We start from the raw sequence: 18,191 nt of genomic DNA on the forward strand, positions 1-18,191 counted from the left end.
ATGTATGTGACTATTAATAGCTGCTGCTCTCCTTTGAACAAGCTTTGTTCCTGTGCAATAGAGAGAACTCATAATAGTTTTTATGAAATATCTCCCATGCTTAGCTAGTTTGTCTAAATAGTAAAATATTATTGGACATAGATGTTGTAAATATAACTTTTTTTTTAATAGCTCAGCCTAGATATTTTAACCAGATACAAAAAGTTCACTGCTGTCTCACTTATACTTACTTTCATAAAATCACTTATTTTTATTGGATAGGAATTCTAGCTCTGGATTTCCAGAAACTATTTTAAGAACCACCATTCATGTTGTTGAGCTGTGGTTGGTTTGTACAGACTGGGTCATAAAATAATCAATTGAACATTCTCACCAGTATATAATACAATTTTCATTTTATTTAAACATATTTTGCATGATATAAAAATATTGATCACAGTGAGCTTTAACAATTGTTACTGCTATAAACAGGAATGCTGCACAATGTTTTTAGTGGCAATAAATTATATAGTCATTATCTCTTTTTAAAAAAATCACAAGGAGGAAAACCAAGGCTGTTTGGTCATTGGCAGAAAAACAAGTCCTTAGTGAGTTCTTTACACAACATGAGCCCCATTATTGTCTACATGTGCTTTCCATATTTCTTGGGGGGAAAAAGCACAATGTGTCTGTCTCTGTGACTCCCACAGGATCTCTGGTGCACAGTTAATTCCAATGTTAACACAGTTGTTTTTTTAATGGAAAAATGTACACCAAAATGGCAAGGAGTGCTTTCTTCACTAATTAATAAGCGGTCTTTTCCAATATGTGGGTACGCAGCGGCACACTTCTTCACTATAATAAAATCCAGGCTCACAGCGTTTCGTTCTAACTGTACATGGTGGTCTGTAGCAACTGGAGGAAGGAAAAAAAAAGTTGTTGGTAAAAGGGGGCAGGCACATAAATCAAAGCGAAATATACGTCTGACTGTGTACACTTACGCTGCACTTATGCTAGAGAACACTATAAAGATGTATTTTATTGGAGATAGGCCTGAGTATTACGTATGTGCATGAATATTCCTCCTCTTCCATTGCTCTGAACTAACTTGCAATGAAAAATCAAATAAATGGGGTTACGAATACTGCTGAGGTGACTCTGTGGTTTTATTCAAATGAATAATATTCATTAATACTCTTTTGAAATACTTACCCAGCTCTAATTACGTTCTAAGCTAGCGTATACATTGGTATATTATTCTGGCAAATACTTCTAACATTTTTTTCTAGTAGGCAACCCTGTTTAGTATGCCACTACTGAATGTCTCCTAGCTTGAGCCAGCATTCCCTAACGAGCTGATGTTACAGGCCAGAATGCTTTACTTTTTTCTGTATATTTACCAGCCATTTGCGTAATAGAAAAAGATGGATTTTTCTATACCATGACCCTGATCCTGTGCTGAGAACAGCACAGGGGAAACCCGTATACTTCCACAGATCCCCAGTGGGTTCAGTGGGAGTCTGTTTGCTGAATTGCACCATGTGATTTTTATTGTAGGATCCAGGCCCATATGTACATGGTAAATTTTAAAGAAGAAGAAAGGGTACCAATAACAGTATTACTAACTGAAATAACTTTAATGCAAATAGATCATTAAATGACAGATTACATCTATAAACAAGATGTTCCTCATTAGTGCATATTTGCTTGTACAAGGAGTCGTACAAAGCTAATTCCTTGGCTTCCTAATTCCTTGGCTGCTCTCCCCCCACCTCATTTTTTTTAACAGCTTGACCTAAAATAACCTTACAATAACAATGCCAAATAACCTCTGGTGTGTAATGGAGACAAAGTACTAGTCTGTGGCTTTTTCAGACATTGGCAGCGACTCAAGAGAGAAAAGTATATGTTTCAAGTTTCAACAGTTATATTTTAAACTTGTCTTTAAATAATGTGTCTCTGTTTTATGAAACATACTGGTATAATGATGTTCTATTGTAATAATTCTTGCTATATATTTCTGTTTACAGATACTACACAATATAGTATTGAGGTACTTTTAATATTCTCTTCCCCAGGCAATTTTTTCTGTTTTTAGACTATGCATACTCTAATTATCATTGCAGATGGTTTAGCACATTGCATGCTTATTTTTGCCACTTTACAGTAATGTGTTTATAAAATGAGATCTTGGATTACAGTTACATTAATGCAAGCCAATTAATTACACCAATGAACACGAATACGAAGAAATCAGTAAAGAATGAGGAAGACACAGCAGTAATGGTAGTTATTGACTCGCCATATCTTGTTCAGAGCTTTCAGTGTAATTTGTTACAGTGGTCTAATTCATTAGCATGTTTTATGTAATGCCGAGGTTTGTGTTCTATCATGTCACTTAGCTCTAGAGTTTGTCCTATCTCGGATAAATTTAACAACTTTCATGGAATTTCTCTTAAAGATCAAGTTGATCCTTTTGCCTAATGCTAAACATTTCGTAAAATATATAACACCTGCAGTTTGGGGTGGGGGTGCTAGTGTTGGAAAGGTGTTGAGGATGCTGAAGCAAGAAAGAGGCAGAGTCCCTAACCAAAATAATGTGGGTATTTGATAGAAATGCACCTATCCTCCTGTATGCCATCACTGAAGGGTGTAACACGATCTGTGCCAGCCCCCCCAAAAAAAACAGGAGTAAGTTTGGACTGGGAAAATTAATTTTCTGTGGATACAAAAATGGGGGTGGAGTGGATGTAGAATTTGTTTCTGAGCTGCATGTTACAATGATGTTTTGTGCTTCTATAGTGCCTTTCATTTAAAGATTTCAAAGCGTTTGTCTAAATTCCCCCTAGAAGGCCATACCATCTGAGGCACTGATCTTTAAGGCAAAGCCAAAAACCTTAGCTATTTGGATAATTTCCCAGGATGCCTAACCCTAGCAAAGCAGTTGGATAACAAATAAAAAAAATAGTAGATAAGGGCTGTCACACAGGCTGGATACTGCTGTCTGTATGCTTTCATGTGGCCCACAGATCTCCCTGCCCTCAATCTGACATTAGGCCTGGTCTACACTTAAAAGTTAGGCCAACACAGCTATGTCAGTCGGTCACATGCTCAATAGAGTCTTGCCAAAACAGAACAACTAAAATCTCAGAAGATTCTGTCCTCATGGAGCATGTTTGGTCCTTTTACTACTTATCAATGTGCTGCCATCCCCACAGAGTGACCAGGCCTGCTCCAGCCTACATTTTACAAGGGCAAAACCAGACTTTCCCTGTAAATGCTGCTTCCAGCTTCTCTGAGCTGGGGGCTTGGGCCTAGGGTGTGGAATTAAGAGAAGGAAGCGCAACTCTCCTGTACCCAGGCAGCATGGAGGAGGAGGCGGCAGTCTAGTTGAAGTGCAGAGGGGTCCCAAAGCTGAAGCGGGGGAAGGGAAAGGAGTAAATTGGGACAAGGAATCCATTGTGACTGGAGAGGGGGAGGTAGGCTGGGACTGAGTTGGCAAGGAGTTGGGAGCTGGGAGTTGAGGCTGCAAATAGGACTCATTGGGCAAAGAGGCAGATTAGGAACTGGGAGCTTGTGGGGACACTGAGAGCTGGGAAGGGAAACACTGGGAGTCAGTTGGCTGGGGTAACACTGAGATTGGGTGAGGGGAAGGAAGACAGATGTGTCAAGGAGTGGTGAGGTGTAGCGGGGAGAACTGGGACTGACAGGACAAAGACTGGGCCAGGAAGGGGAGGTGGGGAAAGAAATGTCAGGTGAGGAGCCAGGAGTGAGGAACTGGGACTGGCTGGGCAAGGCCCCTAAGACTGCAGATGTGGAGGGAGAGGGACTGGTAATTGGGACTCTGACAGTGTGGGGATATTACCTCCCCCTCCTCTCCTTTCAGAAATGTTGTGAAGATAAATTGTTTATGAAGCAGTAGGATACTATAGAGAAGAACACCATAGACAAGCACATGAGGAAGTGAATAACTGTTTTCAGAGCAGGGTTTGAATGGTGTGCAGTAAATAAGGCACTAGACCAAACACTGAACAATGAGGAGAAAACAAAATATTGAATAGCTTCTCATGAATTGAGCACCAGTGGACTGAAGAAGGCAGGAGTCCTCTGAAAAATACAGTATATGACTCTACAATTAAAGACCGTATCATAATGCACATGCACAAGGGGGTTACACAGGCAAACTTAATTCTGGCATTTCCTAACTTTTGAGTGCTTGACTTTGCAACCTTAATATTCTGTTAATGTTGTTTTCTGGTGCATAACACCACTAAAGAGGCACATTTTGTGGTTGGAGAAGATCACTAAATGTGTCTCTTACCAGTGAACTTTATTCCTGTGGTGCATGGACCAAAACTCAAAGTGTAATTTGCACTGCACCCCAGAAGGAATTTAAACTAGACACTGATGACCTCTTTGTAGCCCCCATCCTTCAAGGTGCCAAATGCCTGGTGGTAATTGCCCTTATTTCCTATTAAGTCAGGTACGAGGAGTGGCCAGGAGCTGTTGCTGAACATACAATGGAGGGAGGAGAGATGTACTATGTGAGCTGTATTTTGATATAGTTTGTCTATATTTGATTGTGTGTCTTGTCATTTTAGATATTAAAATCTTTAGGGCAGGATCCATATTCTATTCTATGTCCATCAGTCCTGTCTGGGGCCCTTTAGGTGCTGCCAGAATATTTATAAATAAATTAAAATGTTTATTTTGTAACCATTTCAATGGTTTTAGGTAATTTAACAAATATGTATCTCATACTATAAATATTTACTATTATTACTACTATCAATGAACTCAGTGATCTTGTTTCTCCAAGCAGTATTGTCTGCTTAGCTTTACTTAAAAAACAAGACTTCACTGTTTTCAACATTGCAGAATTAATAGTGTTTCAGCAAAGCAGCCAAACAAGATATGATAGTGACAGGTGCCTTATGTATACATATAATAATTACCTCAACAAAATTATGTGACAGATTACTGCATTTTAAATTCATAGTGATGGTGTAGGAAGCAGAAGAAAAATTGATTTTCAGAATTGTGAAATATTTCCAAATTGAGTGGCTTCGATTACACTGCTAGCTATGAGAAACATCTTGTATGCAATATGAACATTATCAAACTTAGTCTGCTTGCTGACCAGAATCCCATTTTAAAGGATAATTTGGACAGTTAGTTTGGATATTGGCTAGTGAAAAGTACACTGGGATTTTTAAGAACCACAAATAGTCTAGAATTTGGTTTTATACTATGTCTCAGCCAAAAGACCTACTAAAAGAGTGTAAATTTATGTTAGGTTTCAGAGTAGCAGCTGTGTTAGTCTGTATCTGTAAAAAGAAAAGGAGGACTTGTGGCACCTTAGAAACTAACAAATTTATTAGAGCATAAGCTTTCGTGAGCTACAGCTCACTTCATCAAATGCATACAGTAGAAAATATAGTGGGGAGATTTTATATACATAGAGAACATGAAACAATGGGTGTTACCATGCACACTGTAACAAGAGTGATCAGGAAAGGTGAGCTATTACCAGCAGGAGAGCTGGGGGGGGAAGGGGGCACCTTTTGTAGTGCTAATCAAGGTAGGCCATTTCCAGCACTTTACAAGAACAGTAGGAGGGGAAATAGTTTTACTTTGTGTAATGACACATCCCCTCCCAGTCTTTATTCAAGCCTAAATTAATTTGTATCCAGTTTGCAAATTAATTCCAATTCAGCAGGCTCTCCTTGGAGTCTGTTTTTGAAGTTTTTTTGTTGAAGAATTGCCACTTTTAGGTCTGTAATCAAGTGACCAAAGAGATTGAAGTGTTCTCCTACTGGTTTTTGAATGTTCTAATTCTTGACATCTGATTTGTGTTGTTTTCCTCGACCTGAAATCACAGTGACTATCTATAGGATCCAAGAACCTCAGTGTGGTTTTCAAATACTCATTAAGCCTCAGACTGTCCTTTTACAGATAGGCAAATCATAAAGCTCTTGGTCATAAAGTAATCCCATGGCAAAGGTAACCCAACATTTTTAGTCTCTGTCCAGTGCTATAACAATTAGATTACAGAGTCTTTTAGTCATTTAACTCACCTGCATGTCTGGTGATGAAACCTTTTTCCTTTTAAGAAGCATTTATTTGGAGATTCTATACATTCACAGATACATTTTGCAGAATTTAGTGGCTGATATTTAGGGCAGGTTCTTTTACATACACACTGGCACTTATCTTCATCAAATTCTTTGTTGGGACCACAAGAACTAGGCAAAAGTTTGTTTTTACATGTACACTGGCACGATGTTCTATCTAATTCTTTTTGGGGTCCACAGCTTGAAGGCCGTACACCCCCTTTGCAGACACATTGACAGGTTTCTTCGTCAAGCTCTTTGTTAGGTCCACAGATATCATGGAATTCATCAGCAGTGTCTAGGAATACAGCAAACATTAAAAAATCTGAATCCACACATTACTAAAAATGGAGAACCCATCTGTGTATTTCACATTTTTTTTATTAAGGAATTATGATTAATCCAATTTTAAAATGGTGAAAATATAATCCCACCCTGAGGATGCATTTTACTTATCTAAAATGCCATTCTGTAAACAACCAATTACAAAGAATTAAAAAGATTCAAACTGTTTAATTTTCATGGTGTATTGTTTTCTTTTTCTGTAAATCAGCACAGAACAACTACATTTAATCCTATAACACATAACTGCTTACCAGTATCTCCATGATGGGAAGAGAAACTGAAGTCATGCTGCACCAGACATCTGCAAATCTGATTATTCCAGATAAGATTCTTTGGACAAGTTTTGTTTGCCACGTGACACCTATGGATGAAATACACTGTTTGCTTATTGCCATAAGACTACAAAAGATAAGTAACTTTATGTATTGATAACAGGCATTCTCCTGTTAGAAAGGTAACCGTTGAAAGCTTTGATTTCATTCACATTGTCACCAGCATATTGCGCTGTATAGGTTATTTTCTGTTCAGTATCTGAAAAATGGATGATAAAACATACTGGGTTTTGTGATCCTATTTCATCTAAGCATGTATATACTACTACACATACATTATGATTTAGTGCACTACACATAATAAAAATGTCATGATACTCTGCTTCATTAAAGGGCTGCCAATTGGGAAGACAGGTTCAAGGACAAGTAGTTTGACTCATTTAAAGCATTATAGGTATTAAGAGAGAAAGGTGTGAGTAATTAGCACTGGAATGACTGATTAAAAGTTTTCAGCAAGTCCAGTCCAGCTCTGTCTTTTTAACATGTTCAGAATTCATTTAATCCTAATTGAATTTGGAAATGTTTTTCCATTTTGGAAAACTTCCTTGAATTGAAATCCAATCCTGAACTGAAAATACAAGACTATTTGTGATATTTTTGTTAAGTCTAGTTTTCTAAAGAAATTAGAGATGTAAGTCAGAAAATGATGGTTCAATTTGGGAACTGGGCCTCTTCAAAATGTAAAAGAGAATATTTTAAAATATTTGAGAATGAAAAACTTTTTCTTGGTTTCCTGAACAACTGGCTGCAAAATTGAACTGGAATATTTCACATTCAGTACTTGTCATTAGACCACTAAAGATAAAACAAAGCTCATTCAGCATTTGCTAACAGCTGATATGATCAGAATAGCACAGCTTTTTAAGGAGGCAAAAATGTCAGTGGAGCACTTACAAGCTATAAGATAAGGCAGCACTTCTACCGTTACTCAACAGAAAGACCACTTCTGTAGGGAAGCCATAGATAGATGGGAAAAAAAATTCCAACCACTTTTTACAAAGAGTTGGTCTCTCTGCATAGAAGACTATTATGATCTTATGGCAAAACAAAAGCAAAAGTATCTGATCTACTGACAAAAAAGATTTGAACATGTTATTGTCAGAGAATCCAAACTGTGGGATTATATACACAAATGGTCATATTCTAATATATTTAGCTTGGGTACACACACCCACACTGGCATAGTAGTGCAGATGTGGGGACATGGGCTTCAGTGGAGGTGAGTGACATGAATACAGACCCAGGGTCCTCAGCATGCATGCACAGCCCATGCCACTGCATCTACGCTATTTAGTAGCTATGTCTGCCTGAGCTACAACCATACCTCAATTACAGTGCAGACATGCCCACTGAAAGAATGCCTAAGCTCTGAAAAAATCACAGTATGAAGAAAAATGCAGCCTACAGCATTGTTTTTCACAAAAAGTGTCTTGAACTAAGTGGCAATTATGACACAATATGACCCAAATTAGCTAAAGAAAGGTTTATATTTGGGGATGAATATCTTGAGAACAGCTTGTTATGTTGAAACAGTCAATATAAAGAAAGACTTAGGAGATGAGAGGATAAGTCTCTAAATAAGAATGAGGTTTGGGAAGGTGTCACCGAATATAAAAACCTATCGCTATTAGTGTATTGTTGACTATAAATTCCTCCCAAAAAAGCATCTTAATGGTTTCCTGTATAAAATCCCAAAAGGAATCAGGTTCCAGTTCTTGATTATCCATACATGCTCAGGAGCTGCATTTAGCACATCTTGTTGGACACAGGGATGTGTGAACAAAGGTTGAAGCTTCAAGATGCACCAACTTGTAACTAGCTCCTACGGATCACTGCAGCACATTATGTATATCCCTAGTATGTCCCCTATACTAGCTGAGGTTCCCCCCCCCCACACACACCAGAGAAATCCTCAGTCAACTGCTTAAGGAAGCTACAAGACCCCTTTGTGCAGGCTGGGATCTGCCCTAATTATCTTCCTTCCTCAACCCATTTAAGTATGTTTATAGATACGGATAGTACTCCCAGTGTAATTCTGGTCATGGTTCTGACTCTCAAATGTCTATTACTCCTTATGTAAAAGATAGCTACAATGAATGAGTTCTAATGATTCGCTGCTTGCAGAATGGAACACAGGTGTCATCAATTATAAAATACCATAGACGTTTTGCAACATAATACATGCTTGTTTTTAATTAGGCATATTGCTATTGAAAGATATTTAATACTTTGTGTATAAAGCAAATATTATGATGACTTTAGAGAGAAACATAACTTCAAAATCACAAGACCCTTCAAATAACCCTAACCCTAAGCAAGTCCTAAATCAATCAGTCTGATTCCCCTGCCCACCCCAATCTACCACTCACATCTCAGTCACCATTTTTACACCTAAAGACGACAGAGTTTCCCTTGGATGTCATCAGCGCTGCTCCTTAATAAACTGCAGAGATCAGTGATGTGAGACACTTCTGATGGTTCAGCAGATAGCCTCTGCCGCCCCCTCAAACATTTGTAGCCTGACCAAGAATGTGACAAAGGAAACAGAACCAGCCAGGCTCTCTGTCATGGTTGACTAAACTCTGCCAGTATGCCTGCCCCAAATACAGTCTACAATACAAAAACCTGATCACTGTCAACCACATAAAGTGATCTTCCCTTCTCCCCCAATTTCTCTGTCTTTGCGGATTTTCATAGGCACTCAGGGGTATAGTCTGGGCACCATCTTAGATTTGGGCCTCTCTCTACACCCCTATACAGGCTGTATCAACTATTTGCTGTTTCTACCTATATAATATTTGTAATATTCAAACTTTTCTAACTATGGAGCCTGCCAGGGCCTTTGTTCAGGCTCTCACCATCTCATCCCTCAAATATTTATCTCATTCTTTTTTACCTTGATGCCGACTACATTGTTCCTGCAAGCCCATTCAGAAATGCTGCGGCTAGGATCATCATCCTAGTTAAGCAATCCTAACACATCACCAGCCTCCAATGAGCTCATCCTCCTCACTGCACTGAACACAAACTCCTTGTCTTTGTCTTTAAGGCCTTCCATCATTTAGCACCACCCTATCCTGTCCACTAGTTTAGCAAGGTGTCAGTCCCCACCTTCACTTTGCCAATATTGCTTATCAGATGCTTGTATGCCTCTCCCTCAGGCACCTTTCTTCCATGTCCTCTCTCCCCCAAGTCATCCTCCCCAGCATGAGCAAAAACTCCCATCCAAATTAATAAAAATTGCTATCTCCTTTTTTCAATTGCTTTTTAAAACCCATTCCAAAGTTGTAGGGGCCAGGATTGCTGGATTAATCAGGAGAGCAATAAACTAATAACAAAAGGAGAGGATGAAAAGGGGAACTAATGACCATTCATTTGGAACAAAATCAGGATGCTGATAAAATTAATCAAGGCACCAAGAGAAGATGAAGGGTCCTAGCATGGGTGAATAGGTAATTAAGAATTCTTATTCTTAATAATGAATTCTTAATTACCTATCCACCCATGCTAGGATCCTCAGTAATTAGCAAGAGCAATTTAAATAGATTATTTATGAGCATAAATTCAACCTAGTGGTATCCCCCAGGGCTCTGTATTGGGGACCAATCCTATTCAACATATTCATAAATGATCTGGAAAAAGGGGTAAACAGTGAGGTGCCAAAATTTGAAGATGATACAAAACTACTAAAGATAGTTAAGTCCCAGGTAGACTGCGAAGAGCTAAAAAAAGGATCTCTCAAAACGGGGTGACAGGGCAACAAAATAGCAGACGAAATTCAATTTTGATAAATTTAAAGTAATGCACATTGGAAAACATAATCCCAACTATACATATAAAATGATAGGGTCTAAATGAGCTGTTACCACTCAAGAAAGAGATCTTGGATTCATTGGGGATAGTTCTCTGAAAATATCCACTCAATATACAAAAAAGCGAACAGAATGCTGGGTATCATTAAGAAAGGGATAGATGATAAGAGAAAATATCATATTGCTTGTATATAAATCCATGGTACGCCCACATCTTGAATACTGTGTGCAGATGTGGTCGCCCCATCTCAAAAAAGATATATTTGAATTGGAAAAGGTTCAGAAAAGGGCAACAAAAAGGATTAGGAGTATGGAATGGCTTCTGTATGAAGAGAGATTAATAAGACTGGGACTTTTCAGCTTGGAAAAGAGACGAGTAAGGATGGATATGATTGAGGTCTATAAAATCATGACTGGTGCGGAGAAAGCAAATAAGGAAGTACTTTTACTCCTCTCATAACACAAGAATTAGGGGACACCAAATGAAATTAATAGGCAGCAGGTTTAAAACAAGTATTTCTTCACACAACACAGTCAACCTGTGGAACCCTTTTCCAAAGGATGTTGTGAAGGCCAACACTGTTACAGGGTTTAAAAAAGAACTAGATAAATTCATGGAGAATAGGTCAATCAATGGCTATTAGCCAGGATGGGCAGGGATGGTGTCCCTAGCCTCTGTTTGCCAGAAGCTGGGAATGGGTGACAGGGAATGGATCACTAGATGATTACCTGTTCAGTTTATTCCTTCTGGGGCACCTGGCATTGGCCACTGTCAGAAGACAGGATACTGGGCTAGACAGACCTTTGGTTTGATCCAGTATGGCTATTCTTATGTAACCTAAATTGGTATTCTTGAAACCTAGTGGTGATTTGCATGTTAAAATCAAAAGCTATAACCTCTTTAGGAAGGATCAAGTTGGCAAAATGGGAGGGACAGAGGGATTCTGTCATAAATGATATTATCTGTTTGCGTCGCGGACAACTCAGAAGCAAATGATCTTGAACACTTCAATGTTTACCAGGTAAAGCACAAGATGAATACTAGCTGGTGTCTGCTACAGACCACCAAATCATATGAGGGAACAGGAATGACTGGCTCTTTAAGCACCTATGTATTATGTGTAAGGGGAAAAAAGCTGTGTTATCATTAGGGGCTTCATTCTAAGTGATGCATCCTGGAGATCTCATTCTGCCAGCACTAAAATATCCTCAATTTCTAAAATGTATAGATGACAATTTCCCAACACAAAAAGTGTTGCACTCAACATGGAGGAATTCTATATTGTATCTCAGCTAGAGAGATACAGAGATTGATCACAGAACTAAAAATTAGTGATTGCTTCGGTGCAAATGACCATGACTTTTGTTCTGTTTGCACACAACAAATGTAACCAGCTCCAAACCATATACACTTAGTTTTAAAGGGCTAATTCCAAAAAAGCTGAAAAAAATTATGACAATTATAAGCCAAACCAACTAGGAGAAAGACAATTCCCAATAATCATTCACTTTTTTTCCTGCTTAAATTCTAAGAATATTTTTCTAGATACCCAAAACATGACAACTAAGAAAGAAGGCTACACTGGTTAAAAAAATCTGACCTGGTTTAGAGGCAAAATAAAAGTAGCTATAAAAATAATATATAACAAGTGGAAGGAAGAGGAAGTTGATAGCGATGAATAAGGCTGCAATTTAGTCACGGAATCCATGACTTCTAGCAGCCTCAGTGACTTCAGCCGCAGTGGACAGGAGTGAGGCAGGAAGCTGTGGGAATCCCCCCAGCCCCTAGTGGAAGAACCCCCCAGCTCCCTGTCATCAGGGGGGGTGCTGTGGTGGGGAATTCTGAGCTCCTAGCGGGAGGCAGTGAGGGAAGCCCTGAGCTCCTTGCCGCTGCAGCAGCTCCTGGCCCCCGTGGGTGGCCCCGAGCTCCCAGAGGGAGGCAGTGAGGGACGTCTCAAGCTCCCAGCTGCTACAGGCAGCTCCTAGTCTTGCTGCAGCTGCCCCCTTGAAATATGGTGGGGATCCGCAGATCCCCATTTCGTCAGGGATAATTTTAGTAAAAGTGAGGGACAGTTCATGGCTTCCATGAATTTTTCTGTTTTGCCCGTGACCTCTCCGTGACTTTTAGCCCTGGTCTACACTGGGACGGGCGAGGGAGGGGAATTGATCTAAGTTACACAACTTCAGCTATGTGAACAACGTAGCTGAAGTTGACGTACTTAGACCTACTTACTGCGGTATCTCCACTACGGTGAGTCATAGAATCATAGAATCATAGAATCATAGACTATCAGGGTTGGAAGGGACCTCAGGAGGTCATCTAGTCCAACCCCCTGCTCAAAGCAGGACCAATCCCCAATTTTTGCCCCAGATCCCTAAATGGCCCCCTCAAGGATTGAACTCACAACCCTGGGTTTAGCAGGCCAATGCTCAAACCGCCGCTCCCCCATCGACTCCACCTGCACCTCTCGCGGCAGTGGAGTACAGGAGTTGATGGGAGACTGCTTGGGGGTCGATTTATCATGTCTAGATTAGACGCGATAAATCGACCCCCACTGGATCGATTGCTGCCCGCCGATCTGGCAGGGAGTGTAGACATACCCTTACTAAAAATATCCCTGACAATCTTAGCCTTAGTGATAAATATAAATTAAGAGATTGCAATTGTAGAAAATTGATCAGAGAAGCAAAAAGATTCAAGGTGAAATCAATGACCATCAGAGTTAAGGACAATAAGAAGGGGTTTAAAAAAAAATATTAGGAACAAAAGTAATCCTAACAATGGTATAGTCCATTACTAGATGGAAATGCTAGAATTGTTAATAAAAATGCAGAAGGGTTCAATACATATTTCTCTTCTACATTTGGGAAAGCCAGATGAAGTATTCATGTGGTGATGATGAAACACTTTCCATTTCAATAGTAATTCAGAAGGATGTTATACACAGCTGCTAAAATTAGACCATTTTAAATCAGCAGGTTTGGATAACTTGAATCTGAGAGTATTAAAAAGAGCTGGCTGAGGAGCTCGCTGGGCCATTAATGTTGATTGTCTATAAGTCTTGGGGAAGTTCCAGAAGACTGGGAGAAAGCAAATGTTGCATGAATATTTAAAAAGGCTAAATAGGATGTCCCAGGTAATTACAAATTTGTCCTTGGCAAAATAATGGAATGGTTGATATGGGATTTGATTAATAAAGAATTAAAGCAAGGTAATATAATTAATGACAATCAACATGAGTTTATGAAAACCAGGTCAGTTGAAGGTAACTTGGTATTTTTATGAGTTTACAAATTTGATTGATAAAGACAATAGTGATGATGTAATATGCTTACACTTTTGAAAGGCATTTGACTTGGTACCTTACAACACTTTGAATAAAAAAACTAGAATGATATAAAATCAACATAACACACATTAAAACTGGCTAACTGATAGGTATCAAAATGCAATTATGAATGAGGAATCATCATTAGGTGGGTGTGGTTAGGGAGGTCCTGCTGGGATTGGGTCTTAGCCCTGCACTATTTCAGACTTTTATCAATTACCTGGAAGAAAACAAAATCATTACTAATACGTTTGCAGATGATACAAAGATTGGGGAAGTGAGAAATAATGAAGAGGACAAGTAATGTATACAGAGCCATCTGGATCACTTGATAAACTGGGTCCAAGAAAACAATATGTGTTTCAATATGGTCAAATGTAAAATCATACATCTAAATTGAAAGAATGTAGGCCATACTTACTGGAATGGGGGGATGGGGGACGGGACAATCCTGGGAAGCAATACTGAAAAAGGTTTGGGGCTCATGGTGGATAATCAGGTGAACAAGATGTCTCAGTGTGACGCTGTGGCCAGAGGGGCTAATGTGATCCTTGGATGTATAAACAGGGGAATATCAAGTGAGAGTAGAGGTTATACACCTCTTTATTTGGCACTAGTGCGATTGCTGCTGCAGTACTGTGTCTAGAATTCAAGAAGGAGGTTGACAAACTCGGGAAGATTTAGAAAAGAGCCAAGAGAATAATTAAACAATTGGAAAACACTACAATAAAAGGTGTGATTGCAACTCAGGTGCGCCAACACAACTAAAAACAACAGTGCAGCCATGCAGTGTGGGCTTCAGCATGGGCTGTACAGGCCCGTTTGGAACCCTAGGTAAGTGCTTGCATTCCTAGTCTGCACTGGTGTGGCTTCACTGCTATTTTTAGCTATGCTAGCTAGGTTAAAGCTAGCGCATGTATGTCTACCTGAGAGGCAATCACTTTCTTCAATCACTTTCTTCAACTGCAGTATAGATAGACCCTAGTGAGAAAGAGCGAAATCTGATCAGTTTATCAAAGAGAAGGTTAAGAGATAATTTGCTCATAGTCTGTAAGTACCTACATAGGGAACAGAAATTTGATAATAGAGGGCTCTTCAATCTAGCAGAGAAAGGTATAACAAGATCCAATGGGTGGAAGTTGAAGCTAGACAAATTCAGACTGGAAATAACATGCAACATTTTTAACAGAGAGGGTAATCAGTCATTGGGACAATTTACCAAGCATTGTGGTGGATTCTCCATCACTGGCAATTTTTAATTCAAGATTGAACTAGAACATAACCTTTTAGAAAAACATACAAACAAGAAGTCCAAGGGCCTGTGTTATGCAGGAGGTCAGACTAGATGATCTCAGTGATCCCTCCTGGCCTTATACTCCACGAATCTTATAATTTATGATTTGTATTCTCATAGCACCCAGGAGCCTCAGTCATGGGCCAGACTAGTCCCTGCCCCAAAGAGCTTATGATCTAAGTATAAGCAAGAGATGACAGATGGATACAGCCAGTTGGGGGATACAAGTAAACAATGAGATAATATTGTTCAGCACGATGGGCTGTGGTCTCAGCACGCCAGCAGCCTAACCACTGTCAATTTTTTGTAGGTATTACAGCAAAGGAATGTAGACAAGCAGAGGTTGTAATAGAAATGTTGACTGGTACTTATAGAGCTATGTTAAATGGGTGCCTTATTTTTCATATTCTGTCTATATTTAATTTTTCTTAAATAGGCTATTTTATATTCCTTTTATGGTTCAAATCATTTCTGGAGTTGTTCAGCATGGTACCACTGTTTTCAGGTATAATGACTGTATTCTGTTAAATTCTGAGGTCCATGCTCAGTCTACACGTAGACAAACGCTCACTGGAATCAGTGGGAGTTTGCCGATGAAGTGAGCTGTAGCTCATGAAAGCTTATGCTCAAATACATTTGTTAGTCCCTAAGGTGCCACAAGCACTCCTTTTCTTTTTCCTGAGAAAAAAGTGAGTGCAATTTATTGTTTTGTTTTTGTTTACCTACCATGTCTGTAATTTCAATGAGGTAGATTGTTCTGATACTAATGAATGAAAAATAGTTTTGACTGTTGTTCGGCAACCTGACTGCTTTTGCAGCTTGATGCTTTGTAAAGAAAATGATAATGATTATTAAAATGAATAAGCAAGTCCATGATTTGGCTGATTAGGGACTAGTCATAACCCTAACTGTGTGGTACTTTATGATTTGATCATATATAGTCATTTTATAGACTAGTTTTATTTAAAAATCAAAAGCTGCACTACAACACTGCATTGCAATCCTCCTCCCATGGGCGTCAATGGCAAAACGCCCTTTGATTTTAGTGACAGTGAGTTCAGCCCCCTAGATTACATCATTGCTTAAATGTACTCTGCTAACACCACTAATAGGACTCCTCCCATGTAAAACAATGAAGAACGATATATTTTCCTTATTAGTCTATTTCCTAAAGCTGTTCTTGAGGGAAATGCATATTACTATTCACAATTAACCAAGTTCTATTGCCTGAATTACCACAACAAATAGTAACCTATTGTACAGGCTTTATGATAAGGCATAAGGAAATATGCAACTCATATACTTACTGTGGTTGCGTGGCTGGCAAGGAGCGTCTAATGATTGAATGAACTTGTCTGTAAACATCCAGCTTAGACATGCATCGGCAGGACGTATGATTAGCAAAACTTACTGTTACAGGTTTAGGGCCATGAGACAGTGGCACGGTAATCTCGAATAACTACAGAAAGGGAAAAGAGAAAAGAACCACTTTTAAATCAGAGTATACTTGAAAAGAAAAACTGTGTGTACAAAATGAAATGTAAATGAGCTTAAATCTTGATTCTCGTTCTCCATCACTATTCAGTATTAACGACTTAGTAAATTACCATTATGCACCTGATGAGTATAACAATTAGGTAATTATACTTTCCATTAAAATAGCATTTTTTCCTGCATTACAAAGTCTTTCACATGTCTCTATTTATTTGCATACTAGAGTATTTGGGAGGTAAGGAAAGAGTTAAAAAGCAGAGAGTGCATAAAGGACACATTGTTCAAGGGAAAATGACTTGCAGACTTGCTGGTATTTTTAAATCCAAAAATTAATATTTGCAAGGTACAATTCTCATCAAAAGGTCGTGTCTTAAGAATAGTTTAAAAAATGGCACTTTTACAACGTGGTATATTGGTTATGCAATTGCAAAGATGTGTAAAACAGTGATACTGGATTTCGGTCAAAACACTTCTGTGTGAAGGGAGCATCTTTATTGTGTACTGCAGCGTGATTTTTTTTGGTAGTGTTGTTCACTTTGGATCAGTTTTATGGTAACCTTTAAAGTCCCATCTGTGTTATTTGTATTTGTTATTGTGATTATAGTAATACTGGACAATAATATCTGATGTCCCACTTGGACACAAAACATTTCTGTTTTTCTGTAAAACAAGCAACAATACTGAGCAAGACTCTTAAAAATGATACAAGGTGGAATGAGTGAGGTTGGGATGAATAACAGGAAAGAAGGGAAAATCATTTCAAGTACTTAATATAAGACTTTTCCTCTGGATGCAGAATAAAATCAGGAGAAGTCATTTTAACAATAAAGACTCTTGCTGTGAGACTCAGTTCATGGAAATCTCCTGACACAAGTATATTCAGGCCAGATACGTAAAGGTGTTTAGGCGTCTGAAGTGAAGAATAGGCGCTTACTGGGATTTTAAATCCCATCTAGGTGCCTAATTCCCATTGATTTTGATGGAAGTTAGGTGCTTTTGCAAATCCCAGTTGGGCCCTATCTGCAACTTAAGGAACCTAAATATCTATTCAAATTTGACCCTTAGTTTTTAAACTCCAATAGTTTCCACTGATGGGATTGTGCAATGTAACAATGAATTAGCGCTGAGCTGGAATATACTTGCTAACCCTATGATCTTGTATGTTAAACTGTTTTATACCCCTTACGTACAAGCAGTGTGAAATATAGTTACCACTTAAAATTTACAGGTTTTATTTTAAAGTTTCAAAACACATAAGACATATGCAGAATAGGGAAAATTAATCAAATAGTTCCAAGCACAAGATAGGCCCATGGTCTGGTTCTGCTCCTAAATTAAGTGGGCTTGATTCTACGGTTTTTATGTTTTATGCTGGAGTAACTCCATTGGATTGTTACATACTTTGGAGTAGCACCAATGTAAAATGAGAGTAAAGCTGCGGTAAATAAAACAACCAATTATCTTCACTAATGTTATAAAATAACAGTCTACAG

The 18,191-nt window shown here is 38.7% G+C and overlaps 1 protein-coding gene across 8 annotated transcripts in view; it reads right to left on the minus strand.

Annotated features, from left to right (window-relative positions):
- The window catches only part of VEGFC (vascular endothelial growth factor C), a 206,610-nt gene that overhangs the window by 61,713 nt on the left and 126,706 nt on the right, over positions 1 to 18,191 (minus strand). For 4 of the 8 annotated variants that reach the window (XM_073341691.1, XM_073341686.1, XM_073341689.1 and 1 more), the window contains exons 4-7: positions 16,512 to 16,663; positions 6,689 to 6,798; positions 6,057 to 6,390; positions 227 to 894 (exon numbers count right to left, since the gene is read on the minus strand). In XM_073341691.1, the coding sequence (XP_073197792.1) occupies positions 780 to 894; positions 6,057 to 6,390; positions 6,689 to 6,798; positions 16,512 to 16,663 (711 nt within the window). In that variant the 3' untranslated portion in view covers positions 227 to 779. Of the gene's footprint in view, positions 1 to 226; positions 895 to 6,056; positions 6,391 to 6,688; positions 6,799 to 16,511; positions 16,664 to 18,191 lie in introns of those variants that run through there. The other 4 variants (XR_012158640.1, XR_012158639.1, XM_073341688.1 and 1 more) reach the window with 1 other exon arrangement.

This window comes from Lepidochelys kempii, chromosome 4, assembly GCF_965140265.1.
Source record: "Lepidochelys kempii isolate rLepKem1 chromosome 4, rLepKem1.hap2, whole genome shotgun sequence".
NCBI classification, from domain to species: Eukaryota; Metazoa; Chordata; order Testudines; family Cheloniidae; genus Lepidochelys; species Lepidochelys kempii.